Below are 27,994 nucleotides of genomic sequence, written 5' to 3'. Positions count from 1 at the left end.
CGAAAACTTACTCCAAACTAACTTAGAATGGAGTAAACGTAGATTTTTGTTCGCTCAGAAAAACCGTGCCTACACTTATAAATCAGGCGTAGGGACCGAGAAATGGGGGGGGGGAGGGAGGGAAGTTTACAAACATTAAACACTTCAATTTTACAAATAAAGAGCCATCATCAATAATAATTGATAAATAAATCAATAAATCAATCCAAAAAAAATTAAAACTTAAAAATAAAAAAAATAATAAAAAATCAATCAATAAATAAAAAATTAAGTTTCTACTCACTGACTGCAGCACCGGGAGCCCTCCAACACTGTGTTGGGATGGAGCCCCCCCTCCCCCCCCCCCCCCCCCTTCCCAGTATCTATCTCTCTCTCTCTCTGTCTCTGTCAGTGTCTCTCTGTGTTTCTGACAGCGAGGGGTGGGGGCAGAGAGGGGGGAGGGGGGGAGAGAGGGGGATGGGGGAGGAGGAGGGAGAGAGGAGAGGAGGGGGAGGGAGGAGGGAGAGGAGGGGGGAGGGAGGGGGAGAGGAGGAGAGGGAGGAAGGGGTGAGGGGAAGGAGAGGAGGGGGAGGGGAAGAGGAGGGGTGAGGGGGAAGGACTGAATGGGGGGTGAGGCTGAACAGGGTGGGAGGGGAGGCTGAACGGGAAGGGGGGGGAGGATGAATGGGAGGGAGGGAAGGGAGACTGAATGGGAGGGAGGGGGGAGCTGAATGGGAGGGAGGGAGGAGCTGAACGGGAGGTAGGGGGAAGCTGAACAGGAGTGAGGGAGGGAGGCTGAATGGGAGGGAGAGGGGAGGAGCTGAACGGGAGGGAGGGAGGGGGGAAGCCGAACGGGAGTGAGAGAGGGGGGGAGCTGAACGGGAGGGAAGCCCGAGTCCCGATCTTCAATGCCCGGTTAGCCCATTTGGCCACGCTAGGGATGGCGTTCTTTGGGCCCCTCCCACGCAGCCTGCACAGATTCGGGCTGCAAGGAGCTACTGCACATATGCGCACACTCTAGTGCGCATGTGCAGAGGTCCCGGCACTTGGCTCCGCCACCGCCCCCCCCCCCAGCGCATTCTGCTGTGCTGCGCCAAGGACCGGGATCGACCGGACTGCAGGGAGAATGCCAAGGCAAATAATAGGCGCCGTTTCTGTTCTAAAAAGTCGTCGCACCACACGGAGTTGCGCCGTTCTAACCCTGGGGGCAAACTTGGGCCCTCTAATTCCAGCCTTCACATACCCTATATAGCATTTCAGAAAATGATGTAATAGTTATGAAAAGCTATAACTTTTACCTTTCAATTTTTCCATCTTCCCTTCAAGGAAGTAACTGTCATCTCTGCTTGACAACTCCCCCACAGTATATTTGAGATCAACATTCTCCATATGGGAATGGAAAAAGCTCACGAGGGGAGAGGTTGGAATAAATTCATACCATTGTTGCTGTACCAAATTTCCTGAATGAAAACAGCAGCTATTGTACTGCGGACCTATAAGAGCTAAGAGCTGTCTTTCACAACTAAGCAAACAGGAAGCTGAGTCCAGTAAGTTTCAACAGATTACAACTGCTAAAACATCGCTAGTGTGCAAGAAAACACAAAGCAGCTCACGACTGCCTTTCCCACTAAGACAACTCTTTTGCTATTTAATAGAATCATAGAATCTTACAGCACAGAAGGAGGCTATTGTGCCTGTGCCGGCTCTTTGAAAGAGCTGTCCAATTTAGTCCCATGACCTTGCAAATAAATCCTCTTCAAGTACATGTCCAATTGCCTTTTGAAAGTTCCTATGGAATCTGATTGCACCACCCTTTCAGGTAGTGCGTTCCAGATCTTAACAACACCCTGTGAAAAAATGTAATGGACCAAATTTTGATTGCTAATGAACTCATCAGGTTTGGTAATGATGTTATGGTATGTGTAATCTCTTCTAGCTATTCATTCGACAAACAAGCAGTACAGTGTCATATTTTTAATTGTTGACTGATTTATTAGGTGACTCTGAGACCCAGTACATCAACGGCATACGAGATCTGTTTTTATTGTTTCCAGTTATATTGCCCAAGCTTAGGCATTTTAAAAGAGTTCTTTCGCCTCACTGAGTGTCTCGCGCACCACGTCACCAGATTGTAAACTCTCGTATGCATTATGATTGGTTAATTGAAGGCAGTGGCACCATCAGGCCGCCAATTCCACCTGCTGGCATTTTAAACCTTTATTCAACAGTGCAGAATGAAAAAAAAAACAAGTACCTGTATTGTGAAAGATTGCTGTGCAATATTCACATAGCAGCTTTCAGCAATGTTGTAAGAGCTAATTTAGGAACTGGGCTTGCCTCAAAACTCACACAACAGCAACAGCGCTTCCTAATAGTGAGGAGTGGGATGTTATTAGACACAGAATTAACAGAATTTAAAGAAAACTACAGAAAATGTAAAATCTAATAAGCACATTTTTTTTAAAGGGAGAATTGACAATTTTCTCAGAGTAATAAGAACATAAGAAACAGGAGCAGGAGTAGCCCATTTGACCCGTCGAGCCTGCTCCGCCATTTAATAAGATCATGGCTGATCTGATCATGGACTCAGCTCCACTTCCCCGCCTGCTCCCCATAACCCTTTATTCCCTTATCGCTCAAAAATCTGTTTATCTCCGTCTTAAATATATTCAATAACCCAGCCTCCACAGCTCTCAGAGGAAGAGAATTCCACAGATTTACAACCCTCTGAGAGAAGAAATTCCTCTTCATCTCAGTTTTAAATGGGCAGCCTCTTATTCTGAGACTATGGCCCCTAGTTTTAGTTTCTACTATGGGTGGAAATATCCTCTCTGCATCCACCTTGTCGAGGCCCCTCATTATCTTATAAGTTTCGATAAGATCACCTCTCATTCTTTTGAACTCCAATGAGTATAGGCCTAACCTACGCAACCTATCTTCATAAGGCAACCCCCTCATAGAAACTTAGAAACATAGAAAATAGGTGTAGGAGTAGGCCATTCGGCCCTTCGAGCCTGCACCACCATTCAAATAAGATCATGGCTGATCATTCACCTCAGGACCCCTTCCCTGCTTTCTCTCCATACCCCGTGATCCCTTTAGCCGTAAGGGCCATATCTAACTCCCTCTTGAATATATCTATGAACTGGCCTCAGCAACCTTCTGTAGAAGAGAATTCCACAGGTTAAAACCTCTCTGAGTGAAGAAGTTCCTCCTCATCTTGGTCCTAAATGGCTTACCCCTTATCCTTAGAGTATGACCCCTGGTTCTGGACTCCCCCAGTACCAGGAACATTTTTCCTGCATCTAACCTATCCAATCCCTTCAGAATTTTATATGTTTCTATGAGATCTCCTCTCATTCTTCTAAACTCCAGTGAATACAGGCCCAGTCGATCCAGTCTCTCCTCGTATGTCAGTCCTGCCATCCCGGGAATCAGTCTGGTAAAAACCAATGCGTAGATCTTGTCTATCCCTTTCATTATTTTAAATGTTTCTATAAGATCACCCCTCATCCTTCTGAACTCCAACAAGTAAAGACCCAGTCTACTCAATCTATCATCATAAGGTAACCCCCTCATCTCCGGAATCAGCCTAGTGAATCGTCTCTGTACCCCCTCCAAAGCTTGTATATCCTTCCTGAAGTAAAGTGACCAAAACTGCACGCAGTACTCCAGGTGCGGCCTCACCAATACCCTGTACAGTTGCAGCAGGACCTCCCTGCTTTTGTACTCCATCCCTCTCGCAATGAAGGCCAACATTCCATTCGCCTTCCTGATTACCTGCTGCACCTGCAAATTAACTTTTTGGGATTCATGCACAAAGACACCCAGATCCCTCTGCACCGCAGCATGTTGTAATTTCTCCCCATTCAAATAATATTCCCTTTTACTGTTTTTTTTTCCAAGGTGGATGACCTCACATTTTCCGACATTGTATTCCATCTGCCAAACCTTAGCCTATTCGCTTAACCTATCTAAATCTCTTTGCAGTCTCTCTGTGTCCACTACACAACCCGCTTTCCCACTAATCTTTGTGTCATCTGCAAATTTTGTCACACTACACTCTGCCCCCTCTTCCAGGTCATCTATGTATATTGTAAACAGTTGTGGTCCCAGCACCGATCCCTGTGGCACACCACTAACCACCGATTTCCAACCCGAAAAGGACATTTATCCTGACTCTCTGCTTTCTGTTAGCCAGCCAATTCTCGATCCATGCTAATACATTTCCTCTGACTCCGCGTACCTTTATCTTCTGCAGTAACCTTTTGTGTGGCACCTTATCGAATGCCTTTTGGAAATCTAAATACACCACATCCATCACTACACCTCTATCCACCATGCTCGTTATATCCTCAAAGAATTCCAGTAAATTAGTTAAACATGATTTCCCCATCATGAATCCATGTTGCATCTGCTTGATTGCACTATTCCTATCTAGATGTCCCGCTATTTCTTCCTTAATGATAGCTTCAAGCATTTTCCCCACTACAGATGTTAAACTAACCGGCCTATAGTTATCTGCCTTTTGTTTGCCCCCTTTTTTAAACAGAGGCGTTACATTAGCTGCTTTCCAATCCGCTGGTACCTCCCCAGAGTCCAGAGAATTTTGGTAGATTATAACGAATGCATCTGCTATAACTTCCGCCATCTCTTTTAATACCCTGGGATGCATTTCCTCAGTACCAGGGGACTTGTCTACCTTGAGTCCCATTAGCCTGTCCAGCACTACCCCCCTAGTGATAGTGATTATCTCAAGGTCCTCCCTTCCCACATTCCCGTGACCAGCAATTTTTGGCATTGTTTTTGTGTCTTCCACTGTGAAGACCGAAGCAAAATAATTGTTTAAGGTCTCAGCCATTCCACATTTTCCATTATTAAATCCCCCTTCTCATCTTCTAAGGAACCAACATTTACTTTAGTCACTCTTTTCCATTTTATATATCGGTAAAAGCTTTTACTATCTATTTTTATGTTTTGCGCAAGTTTACTTTCGTAATCTATCTTTCCTTTCTTTATTGCTTTCTTAGTCATTCTTTGCTGTCGTTTAAAATTTTCCCAATCTTCTAGTTTCCTACTAACCTTGGCCACCTTATACGCATTGGTTTTTAATTTGATACTCTCCTTTATTTCCTTGGTTATCCACGGCTGGTTATCCCTTCTCTTACCGCCCTTCTTTTTCACTGGAATATATTTTTGTTGAGCACTATGAAAGAGCTCCTTAAAAGTCCTTCACTGTTCCTCAATTGTGCCACCGTTTAGTCTGTGTTCCCAGTCTACTTTAGCCAACTCTGCCCTCATCCCACTGTAGTCCCCTTTGTTTACGCATAGTACGCTCGTTCCTCACCCTCAATCTGTATTACAAATTCAACCACACTGTGATCACTCATTCCGAGAGGATCTTTTACTAAGAGATCGTTTATTATTCCTGTCTTATTACAGAGGACCAGATCTAAGATAGCTTGCTCCCTTGTAGGTTCTGTAACATACTGTTCTAAGAAACAATCCCGTATGCATTCTATGAATTCCTTCTCCAGGCTACCCCATGCGATTTGATTTGACCAATCGATATGTAGGTTAAAATCCCCCATGATTACTGCCGTTCCTTTTTCACATGCCTCCATTATTCCCCTGATTATTGCCCGCCCCACCGTGACGTTATTATTTGGGGGCCTATAAACAACGCCCACCAGTGACTTTTTCTCCTTACTATCTCTAATCTCCACCCACAATGATTCAATATTTGGTTCAGTTGAGCCAATATCATCTCTCACAACTGCCCTAATATCATCCTTTATTAACAGAGCTACCCCACCTCCTTTCCCTTCTTGTCTATCCTTCCGAATTGTCAGATACCCCTGTATGTTTAATTCCCAGTCTTGGCCACCCTGCAACCACGTTTCTGTAATGGCCACCAAATCATACCCATTTGTAATGATTTGTGCCGTTAACTCATTTACTTTATTTCGGATGCTGCGTGCATTTAGGTAGAGTGTTTTAATACTAGTTTTTAAACCATGATTTTTAGTTTGGACCCCTCCTGCAGCCCCTTTATATTCATACATATTGTCCCTTCCTATCACCTTGTGGTTTACACTTATCCCAGTGCTACTCTGCTCTGTTGCTTCCTGCCTTTTGCATTCTTTCTTGGGGTCCTGTTCATCTGTGCTCTCACCCACTGAACCACCTTCCCCGTTTTATTTTTACTCGAGACAGGGATGTATAATTGTTGAAATTCATCCATGTGATCTTTAAATGTCTGCCATTGCCTATCCACCGTCAACCCTTTAAGTATCATTCGCCAATCTATTCTAGCCAATTCACATCTCATACCATCGAAGTTACCTTTCCTTAAGTTTAGGACCCCAGTCTCTGAATTAACTGTGTCACACTCCATCTTAATAAAGAATTCTACCATATTATGGTCATTCTTCCCCAAGGGGCCTCTCCAGAATCAACCTAGTGAAACTTCTCTAAACAGCCCCAAATGCAAGTATATCTTTCCTTAAATATGGAGACCAAAACTGAATACAGTACTCTAGGTGTGGCCTCACCAATACCCTGTACAATTGTAGTAGGACTTCTCTGCTTTTATACTCTATCCCCCTTGCAATAAAGGCCAACATTCCATTTGCGTTCCTGATTACTTGCTGTACCTGCATACTAACTTTTTGTGTTTCATGCACAAGGATCCCCAGGTCCCTCTGTACTGCTGCACTTTGTATTTTTTCTCCATTTAAATTATAATTTACTTTTCTATTTTTTCTGCCAAAGTGGATAACCTCACATTTTCCCACATTGTACTCCATCTGCCAAATTTTTGCCCACTCACTTAGCCTGTCAGCGATGGTTCACCAGATTGATTCCCGGGATGGCAGGACTGACATATGAGGACAGACTGGATCAACTGGGCTTGTATCCACTGGAGTTTAGAAGAATGAGAGGGGATCTCATAGAAACATATAAAATTCTGATGGGATTGGACAGGTTAGAGGCAGGAAGAATGTTCCCGTTGCTGGGGAGTTCCAGAACCAGGGGTCACAGTCTAAGAATAAGGGGTAAGCCATTTAGGACCGAAATGAGGAGAAACTTCTTCACTCAGAGAGTGGTTAACCTGTTGAATTCTCTACCGCAGAAAGTTGTTAAGGCCAGTTCGTTAGATATATTCAAACGGGAGTTAGATATGGCCCTTATGGCCAAAGGGATCAAGGGGTATGGAGAGAAAGCAGGAAAGGGACTGAGGTTGAATGATCAGCCATGATCTTATTGAATGGCGGTGCAGGCACCTAATTTCTATGTTTCTATGTTTCTGTCTATATCCTTTTGCAGATTTTTTGTGTGTTCCTCACAATTTGCTTTAACAATTAATTTTCTTGAAAGCTTGCAAACTATTTTTAATTTGTTTAAGAAGTTACTATTGGAATAATCTGATTTAAATATTTCAAGGTTTTTCATGGATAACCTGCGTTATAAATACTAACACCATTTTTCTATAGATTTTTCAAAAATATGCCTTTCATTAAGTATGTATACATAGAGATTTGTTGAGCTGTTATGCAACAGATGTTTTCCTTACCTTGGTTTTAAATAATGTCTAATTCAAATGAAACTTCAGATTATAAAGAAAGAAAGTCTTGCATTTATATAGCACCTTTCACGACCAGCGGAAGTCCCAAAGCGCTTTACAACCATTGAAGTGCTTTTTGAAGTGTAGTCACTGTTGCAACATAGGAAACGCGTCAGCCAATTTGCGCACGGCAAGCTCACGCAAATAGCTATATGATATTGATCAGATAATCTGTTTTGTTATGTTGATTGAGGGATAAATATTGGTCAGAACTCTCCTGCTCTTCTTCGAAATAGTGCTATGGGATCTTTCACGTCCACCTCAGAGAGCAGACGGGATCTCGGTTTAATGTCTCATCCGAAAAACGGCATCTCCGACGGGGCAGGACTCCCTCAGTACTGCACTGGAGTGCCAGCCTAGATTTATGTGCTTAAGTCTGTATGCAGCATTGGAAAGTATGTATTAATTTGTATATTATGAATATATAAAATGTTTACATTAAATAATCACTTTTGGTCTGCACGGACTTAGCTTGTCTGTTCTAAAAATACTGTCCACCCTCAACGATAGACATCTGCTTAACTGAGTCTCTTTTTTTTTGGCTTGCTCGCAGAGCCACACAGTTTCCATGAACTTTTCAGCTTTGGTCGAGGCAGCATCTGCTTATTTATTCTGTTTTCACCACTGCATGAATAAAGAGGCAGAGAGTTTGAAGGTTGTGGATTTCTGATAGTACTCACTACCAACTCACTTTGTTAGCATCCCTCTTTTGGAGATTATGCAAAGAGCCATCTTGATCATTATCCACATAAGGTTAAAGCTGGTGGATAGACTAGCTGACATTATCGACAACTTTTGCAATTGCAAAGTGCCTTGGGGCCTGTTTCTATGCCAGAGGTGCTGTACAAACGCAAGCTGTAATTGCCGTTAACAACAACCAAATGTTCAGTACTCACTTGTTTTAATTGAAACAAAAATATCTCAGACAGGGAATGTTTACACTAAAGTACAAAAGCAAATCATTTCATATAATCTTCAAAGGTTGACGGAGACATTACCCAGCAATTTTGAGAGCATGTAGTTAGGTAACTGCAAAACAACATCAACTGTGGAACGATCAGAACAGCTCATGGAAGTGTGCAAAAAACAGTAGAATATAATCAGCTATTGATAGTATAGACATGATCCTGTAACTTTGATTTTATCATCATTGTAGTTACCTTTTGAAATCGCTCACTCATCCCCTTTCTGTCTGCGGCAGCAGCTGTAGTTACTACTCAATCATGCTTGAATGTTCAAGTAACAGGAGCTAGGCTTACTTTAGGGTGAAATAGACAGGAGGGATAGTCAATTTTCTTCCCAAGTGTTAATGGAACTCACAGAGCAGTGATTAGTAGATTTTAGCATCAGCTATTATTGCCACTGGAACACATAACTACAGGAGCAACAGCACATAGAAATAGAACACAAAATTACTAGGTTGTTGGCCAATGGAGGAATGGCTCCTTAACTGGATAACCTGCTGTGGATCAGTTATTAACCAGCGTTATCTGATTAATTTCAATGCAAGCTCAGTGTAGGGAGTGGTACCACTGAACGTGACATTTTCTTTTTTCTGCTATGCAGGATGAATTACAGCACTTTTCCAAATGATCATTAACTCCTAATGGTCAAAGCAAATTCAGCTAAAAGTGTTCTTGTCAGCCAAAGTGGTTGAACACCTGTCTCCAAACCAAAGGGTTGATATTATCTTCCTTTGAAAAACAGGACTTTGTTGAACTTCCCAAATCAAACATGGACAAAAGAGCTGAATTCCAGAGGTGAGGTGAGAATGGCTGCCTTTGACATCATCATCATCATCATAGGCAGTCCCTCGGAATCGAGGAAGACTTGCTTCCACTCTTAAAATGAGTCCTTAGGTGGCTGAACAGTCCAATACGAGAGCCATAGTCCCTGTCATAGGTGGGACAGATAGTCGTTGAGGGTAAGGGCGGGTGGGTTTGCCGCATGCTCCTTCCGCTGCCTGCGCTTGATTTCTGCATGCTCTCAGAGTTGAGACTCGAGGTGCTCAGTGCCCTCCTGGATGCACTTCCTCCACTGAGGGTCGTGTTAGGCCAGGAACTCCCAGCTGTCGGTGGGGATGTTGCACTTTATCAGGGAGGCTTTGAGGGTGTCCTTGTAACGTTTCCTCTGCCCTCATTTGGCTCAGTTGCCGTGAAGGAGTTCCGAGTAGAGCGCTTGCTTTGGGAGTCTCGTGTCTGGCATGCGGACAATGTGGCCTGCCCAGCGGAGCTGATCAAGTGTGGTCAGTGCTTCAATGCTGACTGAGTGTGGCATCAAGGAGCCCTAGTAAAATTGAAGTCAATGAGAATCAGGGGTAAAATTCTCCACTGGCTGGAGTCAACCTTAGCACAAAGGAAGATGGTTGTGGTTGTTGGAGGTCAATCATCCAAACCCCAGCACATCGCTACAAGAGTTCCTCAGAGCAGTGTCCTAGGCCCAACCATCTTCAGCTGCTTCATCAATAATCTTCCGTCCATCATAAGGTCAGAAGTGGGGATGTTCGCTGATGATTGCACTGTGTTCAGTTCCATTCGCAACTCCTCAGAAAATGAAGCAGTCCATGCCCACATGCAACAAGACCTGGACGACATTCAGGGTTTGGGCTGATAAGTGGCAAGTAACATTCGCGCCACACCATTGCCAGGCAACGACCATCCCCAACAAGCAAGAGTCTAACCACCTCCTCTTGATATTCAATGGCATTACCATCACCAAATCCCCCACCATCAACATCATGGGGATCACTATTGACCAGAAACTTAACTGAACCAGCCATATAAATACCGTGGCAACAAGAGTGGGTCAGAGGCTAGGTATTCTGCGGCGAGTGTCTCACCTCCTGACTCCCCAAAGCCTTTCCATCATCTACAAGGCACAAGTCAGGAGTGTGATGGAATACTCTCCACTTACTTGGATGAGTGCAGCTCCAACAACACTCAAGAAGCTCAACACCATCCTGGACAAAGCAGCCCACCTGATTGGCACCCCATCCACCACCTTAAATATTCACTCCCTCCACCACCGGCGCACCGTGGCTGCAGTGTGTACCATCTACAAGATGCACTGCAGCAACTCATCACGGCTTCTTCAGCATCACCTCCCAAACCCGCAACCTCTACCATCTAGAAGGACAAGGGCAGCAGGCTCATGGGAGTACCATCACCTGCAAGTTCCCCTCCAAGTTACACATCATCCTGACTTGGAAATATATCGCCATTCCTTCATCATCGCTGGGTCAAAATCCTGGAACTCCCTTCCTTACAGCACTGTGGGAGTACCTTAACCACAAGGACTGCAGCGGTTCAAGAAGGCGGCTCACCACCATCTTCTCAAGGTCAATTAGGGATGGGCAATAAATGCTGGCCTTGCCAGCGATGCCCACATCCCGGAACGAATAAAAAATAATAATTTGCCAATGGTATTGTCGAAATCTATCATCCATATGTCCTGGTTGGATGAAAATGTAGAAAGATAACAAAACACATAGGAATTTTTTTTTTTTTAAATGACAATAAACAAAATAAAAATTCAACTAGACATTAATTTAAGCCTTGTGTGACATTTTAAGTTCACTATTCATTGGTGAATATAAAAGTATCTGTTAGGTAGACAATGAAAAAATAGATATAGCGGTAGTAACAATGGGCCATAATTTGTGGCCCCTACGGGTGCGTTTGAGGTGGTTCCTTCGGGGCACGTAAGTTCTGGGTTTAGGTATGTGAATCGCATGCGCTAAAACCCGGAACTTGCGATCTGTTAAGAATCTTCTTCAGAGATCGCACACATCCCCGGGAAATGGGCCTCCGCGGCCAGAGTTGAGCGATTTGTTCAACTTCTGCCCAGCGAATACCCGTAAAATTCTTACACCTGGTAAAAGCAGGCATAAGGCTTGCTTTTACCAGCGTAAGACTTTTAAATGACAGAAAACATTTTTTTTCAATGATTCATACATTTAAAAACCTCTGAAATAAGGTAGGTTTATTTTTAGAACCTTTAAAATATGTAAATTCATTTTTCAAAAAATTAAATTTTTACATGGGATATATGATACAGAAATAGGCCATTCGGCCCAACCAGTTTAATGTCCACTCAAGCCTCCTTCTGTCTTTCCTCATCTAAATCTATCGGCATAACACTCTATTCCCTTCTCCCTCGTCTGCTTGATTTGCCTCCCCTTAAATGTATCTATACTATTAGCGAGTTCCACATTCTCACCACCCAGAGGGTTGTGGGGATCTGGAACTTGCTGCCTGGAAGAGTGGTGGATGCAGAAACCCTCACCGCTTTTAAGAGATGGTTGGATGGGCACTTAAAGTGCAGTAACCTGCAGGGTTACAGACCTAGAGCTGGTAGTTGGGATTAGATTGGATGACCTTTTGTTGGACGGAGCAGATATAATGGTAAGTACTGCAGGGAATAGAATACAGCCAGGGTGATGTTGTGGATTAGTTTTGATCGCCTGGATGGGCAAGAGAGGAATTTTCCCAGATTTTTTTCTCCCTAAATTGGCCTGCGTTTTTATCTGTTTTTTGCCTCTCCCAAGAGATCACATGGCTCCGGTTGGGGTGGAGTGTAGAATGTTTTAGTATAAGGGTGGCGCAATTGTGGTGAGGCGGATTGGTTGGGCTGGGTTCTCTTTGCCTTTCCGTCATTGTTCATAGGTTTATACATAACCTTTAGGGCTGCTGACCAAGGGCTGTGTGGCTCTTTGTCAGCCGGTGCGGACACGACAGGCCGGAATGGGCTTCTTCTGCGCTGTAAATTTCTATGTTTCTGGGGGCTCAAGTTTCGGCCTGAGTTGCTTCTATTTTTTTACAGCAACTAGTTTAGAATGGAGCATCTTAGAAATTGCAATTCTCAGCATTTAGTGTGCTCCAGTTCTGGTGAGTTAGAATAGTTTCATTTTAGAACAGATTCTTTTTTCAAATGGGGGCGTGTCCAGCCACTTACGCCTGTTTTGTAAGTTTAGGCAGCGAAAACTTACTCCAAACTAACTTAGAATGGAGTAAGTGTAGATTTTTGTACGCTCAGAAAAACCTTGCCTACACTTATAAATCAGGCGTAGGGAACGAGAGATGGGCGGGGGGAAGTTTACAAACAGTAAACACCTCACTTTTACAAATAAAGAGCCATCATCAATAATAAATGATAAATAAATCAATAAATCAACCTGTCATGTATTCTACTGTCATTGTAATCCATGTATAAACTGATCTAAGTTGTACACCGTGAGAACACTGACCACTAGGTGGTGAACTTGTGGGAGACACTCCTAACCTGGACTTTCAGGTATAAAAGGGGAAGCTCCACCCATCTTCTCCACTTCAGAGCACACATACAGTTCATACACCAGGATGCCACCGATAATGATGAAAGTGCTCCTCAATGGCATCCCAGTATCAATGGAGCTAGACACAGAGACCAGCCAGTCCCTGATGAGTATCAAACAGTTCGACAAGTTGTGGGCGTCCAAGGCCAGGAGGCCAAAATTACTGCCGATTGACGCACAGCGACAGACATAAACAAAGGAGATCATTCCAGTGTGAGGCAGCGCCACGGTAGTCGTGACCCACAAAGATTCGGTGAACAGGTTGCCACTCTGGATTGTCCCGGTGGACGGTCCCGCACTGCTGGGAAGGAGTTGGCTTGCTGTCATGAACTGGAAATGGGGCGATGTCAATGCAATTTCTTCTGTGGAGCGAATATCATGCTCACAGGTCCTGGACAAATTTGACTCACTATTTCAACCCGGCATTGGCACTTTCATGGGGACCAAGGTAGTGATTCACATAAACCCGGATGCCAGGCCAGTACACCACAAGGCCAGAGCGGTGCCATACGTGATGCAGGAAAAGATAGAAGGCGAATTGGACTGCCTGCTGAGGGAAGGCATCATCTCGCCAGTCGAATTCAGTGACTGGGCGAGCCTGATTGTGCCGGTGCTCAAGGCGGATGGGTCGGTCAGGATATGTGGTGATTACAAGGCCACCATTAATCGGGTGTCACTCCAAGACCAGTACCCGCGACCGAGAGCGGAGCACCTCTTTGCAACGCTATCCGGTGGCAAACTTTTTTCAAAATTGGACCTGACCTCAGCTTACATGACCCAGGAGCTGGCGAGTGAGTCGAAGAAGCTGACCATCATCACGACACACAAGGGGTTGTTCGAGTAGAACAGATGTCCGTTCGGGATTCGCTTGGCCGCCGCGATCTTTCAACGAAACATGGAAAGTCTCCTCAAGTCGATTCCAAGGACGGTGGTTTTTCAAGACGACATCCTCATCACGGGTTGCGATACTGAAGAACATCTCCACAACCTGGAGGAGGTGCTACGCAGACTGGACCGGGTAGGTCTGCGACTGAAAAAGGCGAAGTGCTTCTTCTTAGCTCCAGAGGTAGAATTCCTGGCGATGAGGGTAGCAGCAGACGAGATCAGACCTACTGCGTCCAAAATGGAAGCGATCCAGAGAGCACCCAGACCCCGTAACACGACGGAGTTGCGTTCGTTCCTGGAGCTCCTGAACTATTTTGGTAACTTTCTTCCCAAATTCAGCATGCTGTTAGAGCCACTACACGTGCTTCTACGCAAAGGTCGGGAATGGGCCTGTGGGGACAGCCAGGAAAGGGCTTTTGATAGAGCACGCAATTTGTTATGCTCCAACAATCTGTTTACGCTACATGACCCATGTAAGAAACTTGTGTTAATGTGCAATGCGTCGTTCTATGAGGTCGGGTGTGTGTTGCAGCATGTCAATGCCAAGGGTCAGTTACAGCCGGTAGCTTCTGTCTCCAGAAGTCTGTCCCAGGCAGAAAGAGGCTACGGGATGGTAGAAAAGGAAGCGCTTGCATGTGTATATGCAGTAAAAAAAAATGCACCAGTACCTGTTTGGCAGGAAATTTGAACTGGAGACAGATCACAAACCCCTAACAACAAGGCCATAAATGCAAATGCGTGGGCCCACATACAGAGTGGGCACTCACGTTAGCTGCCTATGACTATACAATTCGGCACAGACCGGGCACTGAAAACTGCGCCGATGCACTCAGCAGGCTCCTACTAGCCACCACCGAGGGGGCAACCGAGCATGCTGCTGAGATGGTCATGGCTGTTGAAGCTTTTGGAAGCGAAGGCTCACCTGTGACAGCCCGTCAGATTAAAGTCTGGACAAATAAAGATCCGCTACTGTCTTTAGTTAAGAAATGTGTCCTGAATGGGGACTGGGCAGCCACGTATGGGGCGTGCCCTGAGGAATTTAAACCAATTCACAGGCGCAAGGATGAACTCTCGATTCAGGCCGATTGCCTACTATGGGGAAACCGAGTAGTCATGCCCCAGATGAGCAGAGAGCACCCGGGCATTCTCGTGATGAAGGCATTTGCCAGGTCACACGTTTGGTGGCCAGGGATAGATGCAGACCTGGAACTTTGTGTTCGAAGGTGCAACACGTGTGCCCAGCTGGGCAATGCGCCCAGGGAAGCCCCCCTTAGCCCCTGGTCCTGGCCCACCAAGCCATGGTCACGCATCCATGTGGACTATGCACGTCCTTTCATGGGAAAAATTTTTTTGGTTGTAGTAGATGCCTACTCCAAATGGATCGTATGACATTCTCAATTCAAGCACATCCTCTGCCACGGTAGAAAGTCTACGGGCAATGTTCACCGCCCATGGTCCACCAGACATCTTGGTCAGCGACAATGGCCCGTGCTTTACAAGCATTGAATTCCAGGACTTCATGACAGGAAATGGTATCAACCATGTCAGAACTGCACCGTTAAAGCCGGCCTCAAACGGCCAGGCGGAACGAGCAGTACAGATAATCAAAGAGGGGATGTTCAGAATCCAAGGGGGTTCCCTACAAAGCCGCTTATCACGCCTCCTGTTGGCCAATAGATCCCGACCACACTCCCTCACAGGGATTCCACCCGCAGAGCTGCTAATGAAAAGGATGCTCAAAACCAGGTTATCCCTTATACACCCCACCATGAAAGAAATTGTTGAGAGCAGGCGTCGGTCACAATGTGACTATCATGACGGGAATGTGAGAGCACGATGTATTGATGTCAATTACCCTGTTTTTGTCCTCAACTACGCTGCAGGGCCCAAATGGCTCGCAGGCACTGTGATTGCCAAAGAGGGGAATAGGATTCTGGTAGTTAAACTTACCAATGGACAAATCTGCGCAAACACGTGGATCAAACAAAAAGGAGGTTCAGCAACCCCATAGAAGAAGCAGAGGAAGAACACGATGTAGTTCACTCCACCATAGGTGACCAAACACCGGAACCAAGTGGAGGAGAGCCCAGTCACTGTGGGCAGTCCGGACAGGCCTGAGGCACCGCAAACAGCAGACACTCAGGCCAGCACCCAACAACCGGAGCCCCAACTCAGGCGCTCTACAAGGGAGCGTAAACCACCAGAGAGAATTAACCTGTGATCCCAATAAGACTTTGGGGGGGGTGAAGGTGATGTCATGTATTCTACTGTCATTGTAATTCATGTATAAACTAATCTAAGTTATACACCATGAGGACACTGACCACTAGGTGGTGAACTTGTGGGAGACACTCCTAACCTGGACTTTCAGGTATAAAAGGGGAAGCTCCACCCATCTTCTCCACTTCAGTGCTGGCGAATAAAGGTTACTGGCCACAGAGTGACCTTCTCTCGAGTATGGGCCTCGTGTGCATTTATACTGTATAGTAAGGACATATTACAACCAATAAATCAATCAAAAAAAATTTTAAAATAAAAAAAATAAAATAAAAAATCAATAAATAGAAAATTACGTTTCTACTAACCTACTGCAGCACCGGGAGCCCTCCAACAGCATGCTGGGACGGGGGCCTCCCCAGTGTCTCTCTCTCTGTCTCTGTCAGTGTCTCTCTGTGTTTCTGATAGCGAGGGGTGGGGGAGAGAAAGGGGAGGGGGTGAAGGAGGGGGAGGGAGAGGAGGGGTGAGAGGAAGGGGGGGAAAGAGAGGAAGGGGAGAAGAGGGAGGGGGAAGGAAGTGGGAGAGAGGAGGGGGAGGGAGAGGGGAGAGAGGAAGGGAGGAGGGGACGGGGAAGAGGTGGGGGACGAGCTGAACGGGAGGGAGGAGGGAGAAGGGCTGAACGGGAGGGAGCGGGGGGAGGCTGAACGGGAGGAAGGGAGGGGGGAGGCTGAATGGGCCCCGCCGCAGCTGCCGATGACACCGGGCAGGGCCCGCCCCCAGCGAGATGCCGGACGGGCGGGCCCCATCAACGACGTGGAGGGGGGTGGGAAGAGGAGAGGGGAATGAGAGGCTGAACGGGAGGGAGGGGGCGAGAGGCTGAATGGGAGGGGGGGGCAGAGGCTGAACGGGAGGGAGGGGTGGAGAGGCTGAATGGGAGGGAGGGGGGGAGAGGCTGAATGGGAGGGAGGGGGGGGCAGAGGCTGAACGGGAGGGGGTGGTGGAGAGGCTGAATGGGGGGAGGGTGGAGATGCTGAACAGGAGGGGGTGGGCAAGAGGCTGAATGGGAGGGAGGGGGGGAGAGGCCGAATGGGAGGGGGTGGTGGAGAGGCTGAATGGGGGGAGGGTGGAGAGGCTGAACAGGAGGGGGTGGGCAAGAGGCTGAATGGGAGAGGGGGCAGAGGCTGAACGGGAGGGGGGGTGGAGAGAGGCTGAACAGGAAGGCAGGGGGGAGGCTGAATAGGAGGGAAGGGGGGGGGAGAGGCTGAATGGGAGGGAGGGGGGGGGCAGAGGCTGAACGGGAGGGGGTGGTGGAAAGGCTGAATGGGGGGGTTGGAGAGGCTGAATGGGAGGGGGGGCAGAGGCTGAACGGGAGGGGGGGGTGGAGAGAGGCTGAATGGAGTGGGGAAGAGGCTGAACAGGAGGGCAGGGGGGAGGCTGAATAGGAGGGAAGGGGGGGGAGAGGCTGAACGGGCCGGGCCGCCGACACTTCGGGCAGGGCCCGCCCCCAGCGAGATGCTGGGCGAGCGGGCCCCGCCGACGACGTGGAGGGAGGGGGGCAGAGGAGGGGGGAAGAGGGCTGAACGGGACGGGGGGGGGAGCTGAACAGGTGGGAGGGAGGCCCGAGTCCCGATCTTCGCTCGGGGAGCCCATTCAGCCAGGGCTAGGGCCGGCGTACTTTGCGCCCCTCACATGTGCAGAGGTCCCGGCACTGTTTTCAGCGCCAGAACCTGGCTCTGCCCGACCCCTTGTGCTGCGCCACGTCAAGCACGAAGACTTCCTGAGGAGACCGGAGAATCACAAGCTAAGTGTCCGCCGCCCTTTTTATTCCAGAAAGTCGGCGCACCTTATGGAGATGCGCCGTTTTTACAAAGGGCAGAAACTTGGGCCCTATGTTTCTAAAGTTTCTTCTGAATTCCATATTAGATTTCTCGGTGACTGTCTTATATGGATGGCCTCTAGTTATGCTTCTCCCCACAAGTGGAAGCATTCTCTCTGTATGCACTCTATCAAAATGTTTCATAATTTTAAAAATCTCTGTTAGGTCACCCTTCAGCCTTCTTTTTTCAAGCGAAAAGAGAAAAGAGACCTTTTCTGATATGTATACCCTCGCATTTCTGGTATCATCCTTGGAAATCTTCTCTGCACCCTCTCCAGTGCCTTCAAATCCTTCTGACAATTTGGTGACCAGAACTGTACACAGAACTCTAAGTGTGGTCTAACCAAGGTTCGACACAAGTTTAGCATAACTTCCCGACTTTTCAATTCTATACCTCTAGAAATAAACCCTAGTGCTTGGCTTGCTTTTTTATGGCCTTGCTAAGCTGTGTCGCAACTTTTAGCGATTTGTGTATTTGTACTCCGAGATCCGTTTGTTCCTCTATCCCACCGAGACTCGCACCCGTCAAGTATTAAGTGACCTTCATATTCTTCCTGCCAAACTGTAATACCTCACATTTACGTGTGTTGAACTTCATTTGCCAATTATATGCCCATTCTGCAAGTTTATTAATGTCCTCCTGTAATTTGTTGCAGTCCTCCTCAGTATTGATTATTCCCCCAATTTGGTGTCATCTGCAAATTTAGAAATTGTGTTTTTGATTCCAAAGTCTAAATCGTTAATATAAATTGTGAACACCAATGGTCCCAGCACAGATCCTTGTGGAACACCACTATCCACCTTCTGCCACCTTCTGCTACCTTTTACCCCTACTCTCTGCTTTCTGTCTTGAAGCAGTCTGCTACTTGTCCCCTGACTCCGCATTCCCTGACCTTGTTCATTAGTCTATTATGGTGTACCTTACTGAAGGCCTTTTGAAAATCTAGATAAATTACATCTACTGCATTACTATTGTCTACTCTCCCTGTTACTTCTTCAAAAAAAAATCAATGTAAGAACTTTCCCTTTTGAAATCCATGTTGACTATTCATTATTATATATTTCTGGTTTCTGGATATTCAATTTTCTCCTTTAGTAGGAATCCCATTATTTTTCCTGCCACCGATGTTAAGCTGACTGGTCTATAATTCCCTTGGCATGTTCTATTCCCCCTTCTTAAATATAGGTATTACGTTAGCTATCCGCCAGTCCTCTGGCACTAAACTTTTTTCTAATGAATTATTAAATATGTGTCGTAATACCTCTGCTATCTCTTCCCTAGATTCTTTAAAAATGCGTGGGGTTTGAGTTTGATTAGTTTATTTAATATTTTTATTTTAGATGTAGTTATCTCATTACTAATCTCATCATCCAATGTCATGTCCACCTGTTTTATCTCCCTGGTAAATACTGAAGCAAAATAATTATTTAATATTTCTGCCATCTCTCTATGTTACCTGTGGAATTATCCTGTCTATCCCTTAATAGCTGTATTCCCATCACAACCTTCCTTTTTTATTGATCTGCCTGTAAAATATTTTACTATTTTGTTTTATATTCCTTGATAATTTAATTTCATAGTTCCTCTTTGCCTTCCTAATTGTTTTCTTTTTACTTCTCTCCTAATCCTTTCTTATTCTCCCTTCTCATGCACTCCCCTGCTTTCTATGTACTCAATGTATGCCTCTTTCCTTACCCTCAATTGTTCTCTTATGGTTTTATTCATCCATGGAGGCTCATTAGTGTTTAATTTGTCCTATCTTCTTAGCGGAATATATTGTTCCTGCACTCTGCTGAACACCATCTTAAATGTTTCTCATTGCTGTTCTACATTGTTTTTTGCCAATATTGTTGCCCATTTTATTTTCCCAAGTTCTATTCTCAGACCCTCAAAATCAGTTTTTTCCCAATCTATTAACCTGGTTTTCATCACAGTTATGTCCTTCTCAATTATCATCTTAAAGCATATTATATTATGATCACTATTGCCTCGATGTTCCATTGTTTTTACTTTCCTGTCTGCTCTGGTTCATTTACCATTACTAGATCCAATAGCGAATCCACCTTTGTTGGGCTTTTTACATATTGGGTTAGAAAGAAGTCCTGTACACATTGTAGAAATGCCATTCCCTTATCCCCTTTACCTACCTCTTCTGTCCAATTAATATCAGGGTAGTTGAAAACCCCCATTATTACTATTCTATGATTTTTACTCATTTCCCTAATTTGTCTGCATATTTCTTCCTCCACCTCCCTTCCACTATTATGTGGGCGTATGACTACATCTATTAGTGTTATTGATCCTTTATTACTTTTTATCTATATTCATATGGATTCTATTTTTGACTTGCTGATAGCTGCATCACTTTTTTCTACTGCCATTATGTTATCCCTAATAAGTACAGCTCTCCAACTCCCCTTTTTCCCTCTACATCTTTTCTAAATATGCTATACCCTGCAATGTTTAATTCCTAGACCTGATTTTTCTGCAGCCATGTCTCAGTAATCCCCACTCTGTCTGGTTCCTCGCAACGCACAATTGCCTCCAGCTCCCCTGTTTTATGATGGACTCTGTTTGCATTGCTGTACAGACAGTTTAACTCATTTTTAATAAGATTTCCTCTCACTTTATGTTTAACCACCTTTTTAGACTCCTGTTCTATAACTCTATTTATTCCCTTGCCATCAATGTCCTCCCTTACTTTATTCTTTCCTATGCTTTCTTTTCCTGTTTTGTTTACATTTAGGCTGGTTACGTTTCTTGTAGATCCCTCCCCTATCTTACCAGTTTAAAGCCTAAAAGATTAAATATTTAATTAAATACCATTTTGATTAATATTAAATATGTGTTTTAAAATATATATATTTTAAGTGTATCTGTACATGTATTTTTGGGTGTATTCCCATTCATACTTAAGGTGATTCCGTACGGAATCCACATAAGTATGAATGGGAATCCCCCTTCTTTCATGGTTGGGCTGGCCCTCGTGATCTCAGGGGCGCTTGCGAACCACATGTGCCCCTAGGTTACGTGGGCCTCTACCCACGAGTACCCGGAGAGGCCCAGGACCGTAAATATCCGAACCTCCGAGGCCTGCTCCACGACGACATGCAAGCCGTGATCCTGACCAACGGATCCACCACAGACCCAATCTACGTCCAGACCGGGGTCAAGCAGGGCTGCGTTACCGTGCCAACGCTCTTCTCGATCTTCCTCACTGCAATGCTCCATTTCACTCTCAACAAGCTTCCCGATGGAGTGGAACTAAACTATAGAATCAATGGGAACCTGTTCAACCTTCGTCGTCTCCAGGCTAGATCCAAGGTCGTCCCATCCTCTGTCATCAATCTACAGTACGCGGATGACGCTTGCGTTTGCACACATTCAGAGGCTGAACTCCAAGCCATCTTCAACATATTCACTGAGGCATACGAAACCATGGGCCTTATATGAAACATCCGTAAGACAAAGGTCCTCCACCAACCTGACCCCACCTCACAGCACTGCCCTCCAGTCATCAAAACCCACGGTGTGGCCTTGGACAACATGGACCATTTTCCATAGCTCAGGAGCCTACTATCAGCAAGGGAAGACGTCGACGATGAGGTCCAACACCGCCTCCAGTGTGCCAGCGCAGCCTTCGGTCGCCTGAGGAAGAGAGTATTTGAAGACCAGGACCTCAAATCTGGCACCAAGCTTATGGTCTACAGGGCAGTAGTGATACCCGCCCTCCTATATGGTTCAGAGACGTGGACTATATACAATAAAGAAGTACCACCAGCGCTGCCTCCACAAGATCCTGCAAATCCACTGGGAGGATAGATGCACCAACGTCATTGTCCTCAATCATCCCAGCATTTAAGCATTGACCACACTCGACCAGCTCCGTTGGACGGGACTCATTGTCTGCATGTCCGACACGAGACTCCCAAAGCAAGCGCTCTACTCGGAACTCCTACACGGCACGCAAGCCCCAGGTGGGCAGAGGAAACGTTTCAAGGACACCCTCAAAGACTCCTTGATAAAGTGCAACATCCCCACCTGGGAATCCCTGGCCAAAGACCACCCTAAGTGAAGGAAGAGTATCTGGGAGGTCGCTGAGCACCTCGAGTCCCATTGCCGAGAGCATGCAGAAAGCAAGCGCAGGCAGCAGAAGGAATGTGTGGCAAACCAGACTCCTTCCCCACCCTTTCCTTCAACCACTATCTGTCCCACCTGTGCCAGAGACTGTAATTTTCACATTGGACTGTACAATCACTTGAGTGGAAGCAAGTCTTCCTTGATTTCGAGGGATTGTCTATGATGATGATGATGATGACATTTTTTGCAGGTCGGAGCTATCCGCCCATGGGAAGTCTCTGACCGCAATTTCAGGCCCATTGTCAGGGGCTCACAGAGAAAGAAAGAACTTTCTTTTGTGTCCTCGGGATGGCCTAAAACACTTTACAGCCAATGAAGTGTTTTTAAAGCGCTGTTACTATATGTAAAGAAACATGATAGCCAATTTAAACACATTAAGATCTGACAAACAGCAATGAGATAAATGACCGGGGTGATCTGTTTTAGTGGTGTTCGTTGAAAGATAAGAGAACTCCTCGGCTCGACTTCAAATAGTGTCGTGGGATCTATTACATACAGGCCTCGATTTAATACCACAACAGAAAGTTGGCACCTCAGACAGCACCACAATCCCCAATAACTGCACTGAAGCATCAGCCTAGATTATAGGCTGAAGTTTCTGGAGTGGTGTTTGAATCAATGACCTTCTGAGTCAGAGGTGAGACTGCTGTCCCTGAGCCAAATAATGCTGCTTAATTGGTATTCTTTCAGCAGTTTGTTCAAAGAAGCCACAATGTGAATGGTATGATATTCTTTTTATAATACAGTGGAAACTATTGGTTCTATTTAAATTATTCTCAAATGCAATAGGTATTTCATGCTGACTGTTTTGAAAGAAAGAACTTGCATTCATCTTTCACATCCCAAACACTTCATAGTCACTGTGTCACATTTGAAGAATAGTCACTGTCATGTAGCCAATTGCAGCAGCCAATTTGCAGGCAGAGGGTCATAAGAACATAGGAACAGGAATAGGCCATCCAGCCCCTCGAGCCTGTTCCGCAATTCAATTAGATCATGGCTGACCTGGATCGTAACTTCATTGACCCACCTTGGTTCCATAACCCCGAATATCCTTGCCCAACAAAAATCTGTCAATCTCAGTTTTGAAATTTTCAACTGACCCCCACAGCTTTTGAGGGAAAGAGTTCCACATTTCCACCACCCTTTGTGCTATGTGCTTTCTGACATCACCCTGAATGGCTTCAATTTTAAGGTTATGCCTCCTTATTCTAGATTCTCCCACCATTGGAAATACTATGGCCCTGAACCTGGTGGAAGCTAAGTTCCGCCCAAGTACCGCCCAAACGACTGCTGAGACCCTGACAGTACTTTTGGGCAGAAGTTTCTTGAAAAAGTCCTGAAAAGACCACCTGGCAGCAAAAAAGCAACTTAAGCCCTGAATCTGGGCGGCAGCGGACAGGAGCTCTCAATCTCGGCAGCAAATGCAATCCTCGGCAAAGTACCGCATAGGATTGGGTCGGGCCTAGGGAGGCGGGGGAACAGATAAGAATTAAAATTTCCAAACATTTTTTTTAAAAACACTAAAAAACCTTCAGGGGACCCCATCCACCTAAATCGCTGGGAAAAAAAATTAAGAAAAGAAGTTTACCAACCTTTTTTTTGCAGCTCTTCTTATTTATCGATGAGGTTAGACCTGCCTCCGCACGGCGGTCCTTCCCCCTGCTGCAGCAGACTCCCGCCCGGACCAAACTAGCAGCTCGGTGAGTGGGAGGACACTTATGCGCAGCGGACGTCAGCGGGTGGTCCCCAACGGTCTTTCTTCCCCGCCGGTGGGAGGCCTCTACCAAACTCCCAGAAAACTCGACGGCAGCGGGCGGTGAGTCCACCAAGTTCAGTCCCCTTTATCCCTATCTACCCTGTCAAATCCTTTAATCATCTTAAACACAAGAAACAACAAGACGATCAATCTGCTTTTGGTGACATTGGTTAAGGGCTAAATATTGGCCAGGATATCACCTGCTCTTCTTCTAGTGTCATGGCAGCTGTTACATCTACTTGAACAGGATCTCAATTTAACATCTCTTCTGAACAAGGTCTCAATGTAAAATTGCATCTGAAATACAGCACCTCCACCACTGCAGCACTCCCTCTGTACTGCACTGAAGTGTCAGCCTAGATTGCGTCCAAGTCCTGGAGTGGGCTTGAGCCCATGATCTTTTGACTCAAAGGCAAGACTGTTACCACTGAGCCAAGGCTTGCATTTCAAAGGTGGCCATTGTCAAACTAGGAAATTCTCAGGTGAAATAAATTTCTTGAAACAGCCCATTTCAAAAACTCAGCATAAATTCCAAACTTGCATAGGTCCTGAAGCAATAGCTGCCTGTTTGTGTTTGTTTAGCATTAAAGCTCAAAATGTATTCAATGGGTAGATGCAGTCATTGATACAGAGGTTAACACATCACCAAACTGTGTCTTTGTGTCGTACTACTCTGGTTAAGTTTGTGCAAAACATGAGATAACAATGTTTTTTTCAGAACACTCCAGTGAATTATCACCTCAAATTAATTGCGTTATTTTATCACAGCAGTGGAAATAGCAGTTATTGTGTTGGAAGAGGTCATTGAACGATGTGCAGCTTACTCTAGACACAATTAAAGAGCCACCGAGTAGATAATAAAGGCATTAAATCAATGGCAGTCGCAGGGATCAATTGCTGTAGGGAAAAATAACAAAAGCATACCAATTAGTGACGATATTTGGGATTAAACTTGGCATCATAGTCTCACTTAACAGTGAAATTCCTGGAAAAGCGCCTAAGCCTTGATATAGATAATAGTCAATCAGCTGCTCTCTCATACCCGAGTTTCTATTTTTGTTTCAAATCCATTTCAGCTATTTTTGAGTTGATATTATTGCGTTTGTAAAATCCAGTAGTCACTGCAAAATATCAGTACATGGGGCTAGACTTTCCTATGAGCCCCACAACGTCCAATTGCCTGCTCAGAAAAACCGCTAACGTTTGGTAAGTAACGCTGGCGAAAATGTACACGTTTATGTTAAAACTAATTAAAACTCATTGCCTGGGGAAAAAATAGGAGTTGCACCTTTATTCTCGGCGGTTAAGGGGAAACTAAGCAAAATGGGCGTTTTTTAAAAGGTTTAGCCCAAGGTTTTAATTAGGAGGGGGAAAATAGAGCATGAGAGGAAGCTTGCTGGGAACATAAAAACTGACTGCAAAAGCTTCTATCGATATGTGAAGAGAAAAAGATTAGTGAAGACAAACGTAGGTCCCTTGCAGTCAGATTCAGGTGATTTTATAATGGGGAACAAAGAAATGGCAGACCAGTTGAACAAATACTTTGGTTCTGACTTCACGAAGGAAGACACGAATAACCTTCCGGAAATACTAGGGGACCGAGGGTCTAGTGAGAAGGAGGAACTGAAAGAAATCCTTATTAGATGGGAAATTATGTTAGGGAAATTGATGGGATTGAAGGCCGATAAATCCCCGGGGCCTGATAGTCTGCATCCCAGAGTACTTAAGGAAGTGGCCCTAGAAATAGTGGATCATTGGTGATCATTTTCCAACAGTCTATTGACTCTGGATCAGTTCCTATGGACTGGAGGGTAGCTAATGTAACACCACTTTTTAAGAAAGGTGGAAGAGAGAAAACGGGTAATTATAGACTGGTTAGCCTGACATCAGTAGTGGGGAAAATGTTGGAATCAATTATTAAAGATGAAAAAGCAGCGCATTTGAAAAGCAGTGACAGGATCGGTCCAAGTCAGCATGGATTTATGAAAGAGAAATCATGCTTGACAAATCTTCTAGAATTTTTTGAGAATGTAACTGGTAGAGTGGACAAGGGAGAACCAGTGGATGTGGTGTATTTGGACTTTCAAAAGGCTTTTGACAAGGTTCCACACAAGAGATTGGTGTGCAAAATTAAAGCACATGATATTGGGGGTAATGTACTGACATGGATAGAGAACTGGTTGGCAGACAGGAAGCAGAGAGTTGGGATAAACGGGTCCTTTTCAGAATGGCAGGCAGTGACTAGTGGGGTGCCGCAGGGCTCAGTGCTGGGAACCCAGCTATTTACAATATACAATAATGATTTGGATGAGGGAATTGAGTGTAATATCTCCAAGTTTGCAGATGACACTAAGCTAGGTGGCAGTGTGAGCTGTGAGGAGGACGCTAAGAGGCTGCAGGGTGACTTGGACAGGTTAGGTAAGTGGGCAAATGCATGGCAGATGCAGTATAATGTGGATAAATGTGAGGTTATCAACTTTGGTGGCAAAAACACGAAGGCAGAATATTATCTGAATGGCGGCAGATTAGGAAAACGGGAGGTGCAACGAGACCTGGGTGTTATGGTACGTCAGTCATTGAAAGTTGGCATGCAGGTACAGCAGGCGGTGAAGAAGGCAAATAGTATGTTGGCCTTCATAGCTAGGGGATTTGAGTATAGGAGCAGAGAGGTCTTACTGCAGTTGCACAGGGTCTTGGTGAGGCCTCACCTGGAATATTGTGTTCAGTTTTGGTCTCCTAAGCTGAGGAAGGACGTTCTTGCTATTGAGGGAGTGCAGCGAAGGTTCACCAGACTGATTCCCAGGATAGCAGGACTGACATATGAGGAGAGACTGGATCGACTGGGCCTGTATTCACTGGAGTTTAGAAGGATGAAAAGGGATATCATAGAAACATATAAAATACTGACGGGACTGGACAGGTTAGATGCCGGAAGAATGTTCCCGATGTTGGGAAGTCCAGAAGAGGGGACATCATCTAAGGATAAGGGGTAAGCCAGTTAGGACTGAGATGAGGAGGAACTTCTTCATTCAGAGAGTTGTTTACCTGTGGAATTCCCTACCACAGAGCGTTGTTGATGCCAGTTCATTGGATATATTCAAGAGAGAGTTAGATATGGCCCTTATGACTAAAGGGATCAAGGGATATGGAGAGAAAGCAGGAAAGGGGTACTGAGGTAAATGATCAGCCATGATCTTATTGAATGGTGGTGCAGGCTTGAAGGGCCGAATGGCCTACTCCTGCACCCATTTTCTATGTATCTATGTTTCTATGCTGTGTGTGTCACCTATGTTAATCAGCTTACGCACTTGGCTACTTATCTCTGAACAGGTGCTTTCAAAACTGGAGCAACAGTATAAAAGCTTGACTTCTAGAATTTCTTCAATGGTTTTAAGAATAATGGAACTTAGGAATTGCTAGATGAAAAAAGAGCAGTAGTCTTTTAGTTGTTTGCCTTCTACCATCCTGGTAGTTGCATGATGCAACGATAATGGATGGATGCTGACCAGGAGGGAGAAGAGGAAAGGATTTAAGTGGTGGAGCCAAATAGCAGTGGTCCTGTATCCTGACACATACATGAGCAGGCATCTGAGGGGGCTGGCCAGAAAGCTCAAATGGGCTGTCATCAGGAGAAAGGCAACATCCTAAAGACAGCGTATAGCCATATCAAGTTGTGCTGTGTTGTGGATCTGATTGTCCACAGATTATTAAGAGGTCTGACCTGATAGTATCAGTTAGACCCTGAGAGATATCGCCTTCCCCCTCCCTGGTGTGTTTGAGGCATTGCAGGATGTATATAGATAGCCAACATGCCTCTGCCTATTTCAATTAGTGACAGGTTTAGCGTCATGACTTGAAGGAAGGCAGAAGTTCCGTTACACCTCAGTTCGAATGACACAATGGCACCAACGGAATTCGAAGTCCAATATCCATACTGTGAGTTTGTTATAGATCAATGTTAATAATTTCCCCATCAATCCTGACCTACAAGTTCAACTGCTCATCTAACTCTTCAGACCCCTCTAGAGAGCAATGCTGCATTATAAATATTATGAAAAGTTTAATCATGAATATTGCAATAGTTCAATAAGTTTGGTGCCACTGTAGTACTCTCAGAAGGTGTAGTGCAAGTCTTGTGCCAGGACTTCAGTACATATTCTAGGCTGATACTTCAATAT

At 45.3% G+C, this 27,994-nt stretch overlaps 1 protein-coding gene across 7 annotated transcripts in view; it reads right to left on the bottom strand.

Moving 5' to 3' along the window:
- The window catches only part of ablim1b (actin binding LIM protein 1b), a 569,062-nt gene that overhangs the window by 384,457 nt on the left and 156,611 nt on the right, over positions 1 to 27,994 (bottom strand). For 2 of the 7 annotated variants that reach the window (XM_070876581.1, XM_070876586.1), the window contains exon 1: positions 1,278 to 1,394. The exons of 1 other annotated variant lie outside the window; for it this stretch is intronic. In XM_070876581.1, coding sequence (XP_070732682.1) covers positions 1,278 to 1,368 — 91 coding nt within the window. In that variant the 5' untranslated portion in view covers positions 1,369 to 1,394. Of the gene's footprint in view, positions 1 to 1,277; positions 1,395 to 27,994 lie in introns of those variants that run through there. 4 more of the 7 variants (XM_070876585.1, XM_070876582.1, XM_070876589.1 and 1 more) reach the window with 2 other exon arrangements.

The sequence above is a fragment of the Pristiophorus japonicus genome, chromosome 3 (assembly GCF_044704955.1).
Source record: "Pristiophorus japonicus isolate sPriJap1 chromosome 3, sPriJap1.hap1, whole genome shotgun sequence".
Lineage (NCBI taxonomy): Eukaryota > Metazoa > Chordata > Chondrichthyes > Pristiophoridae > Pristiophorus > Pristiophorus japonicus.
Note: the sequence above shows the minus strand (reverse complement) of the source record. Positions and strands in the feature narration are given on the sequence as shown.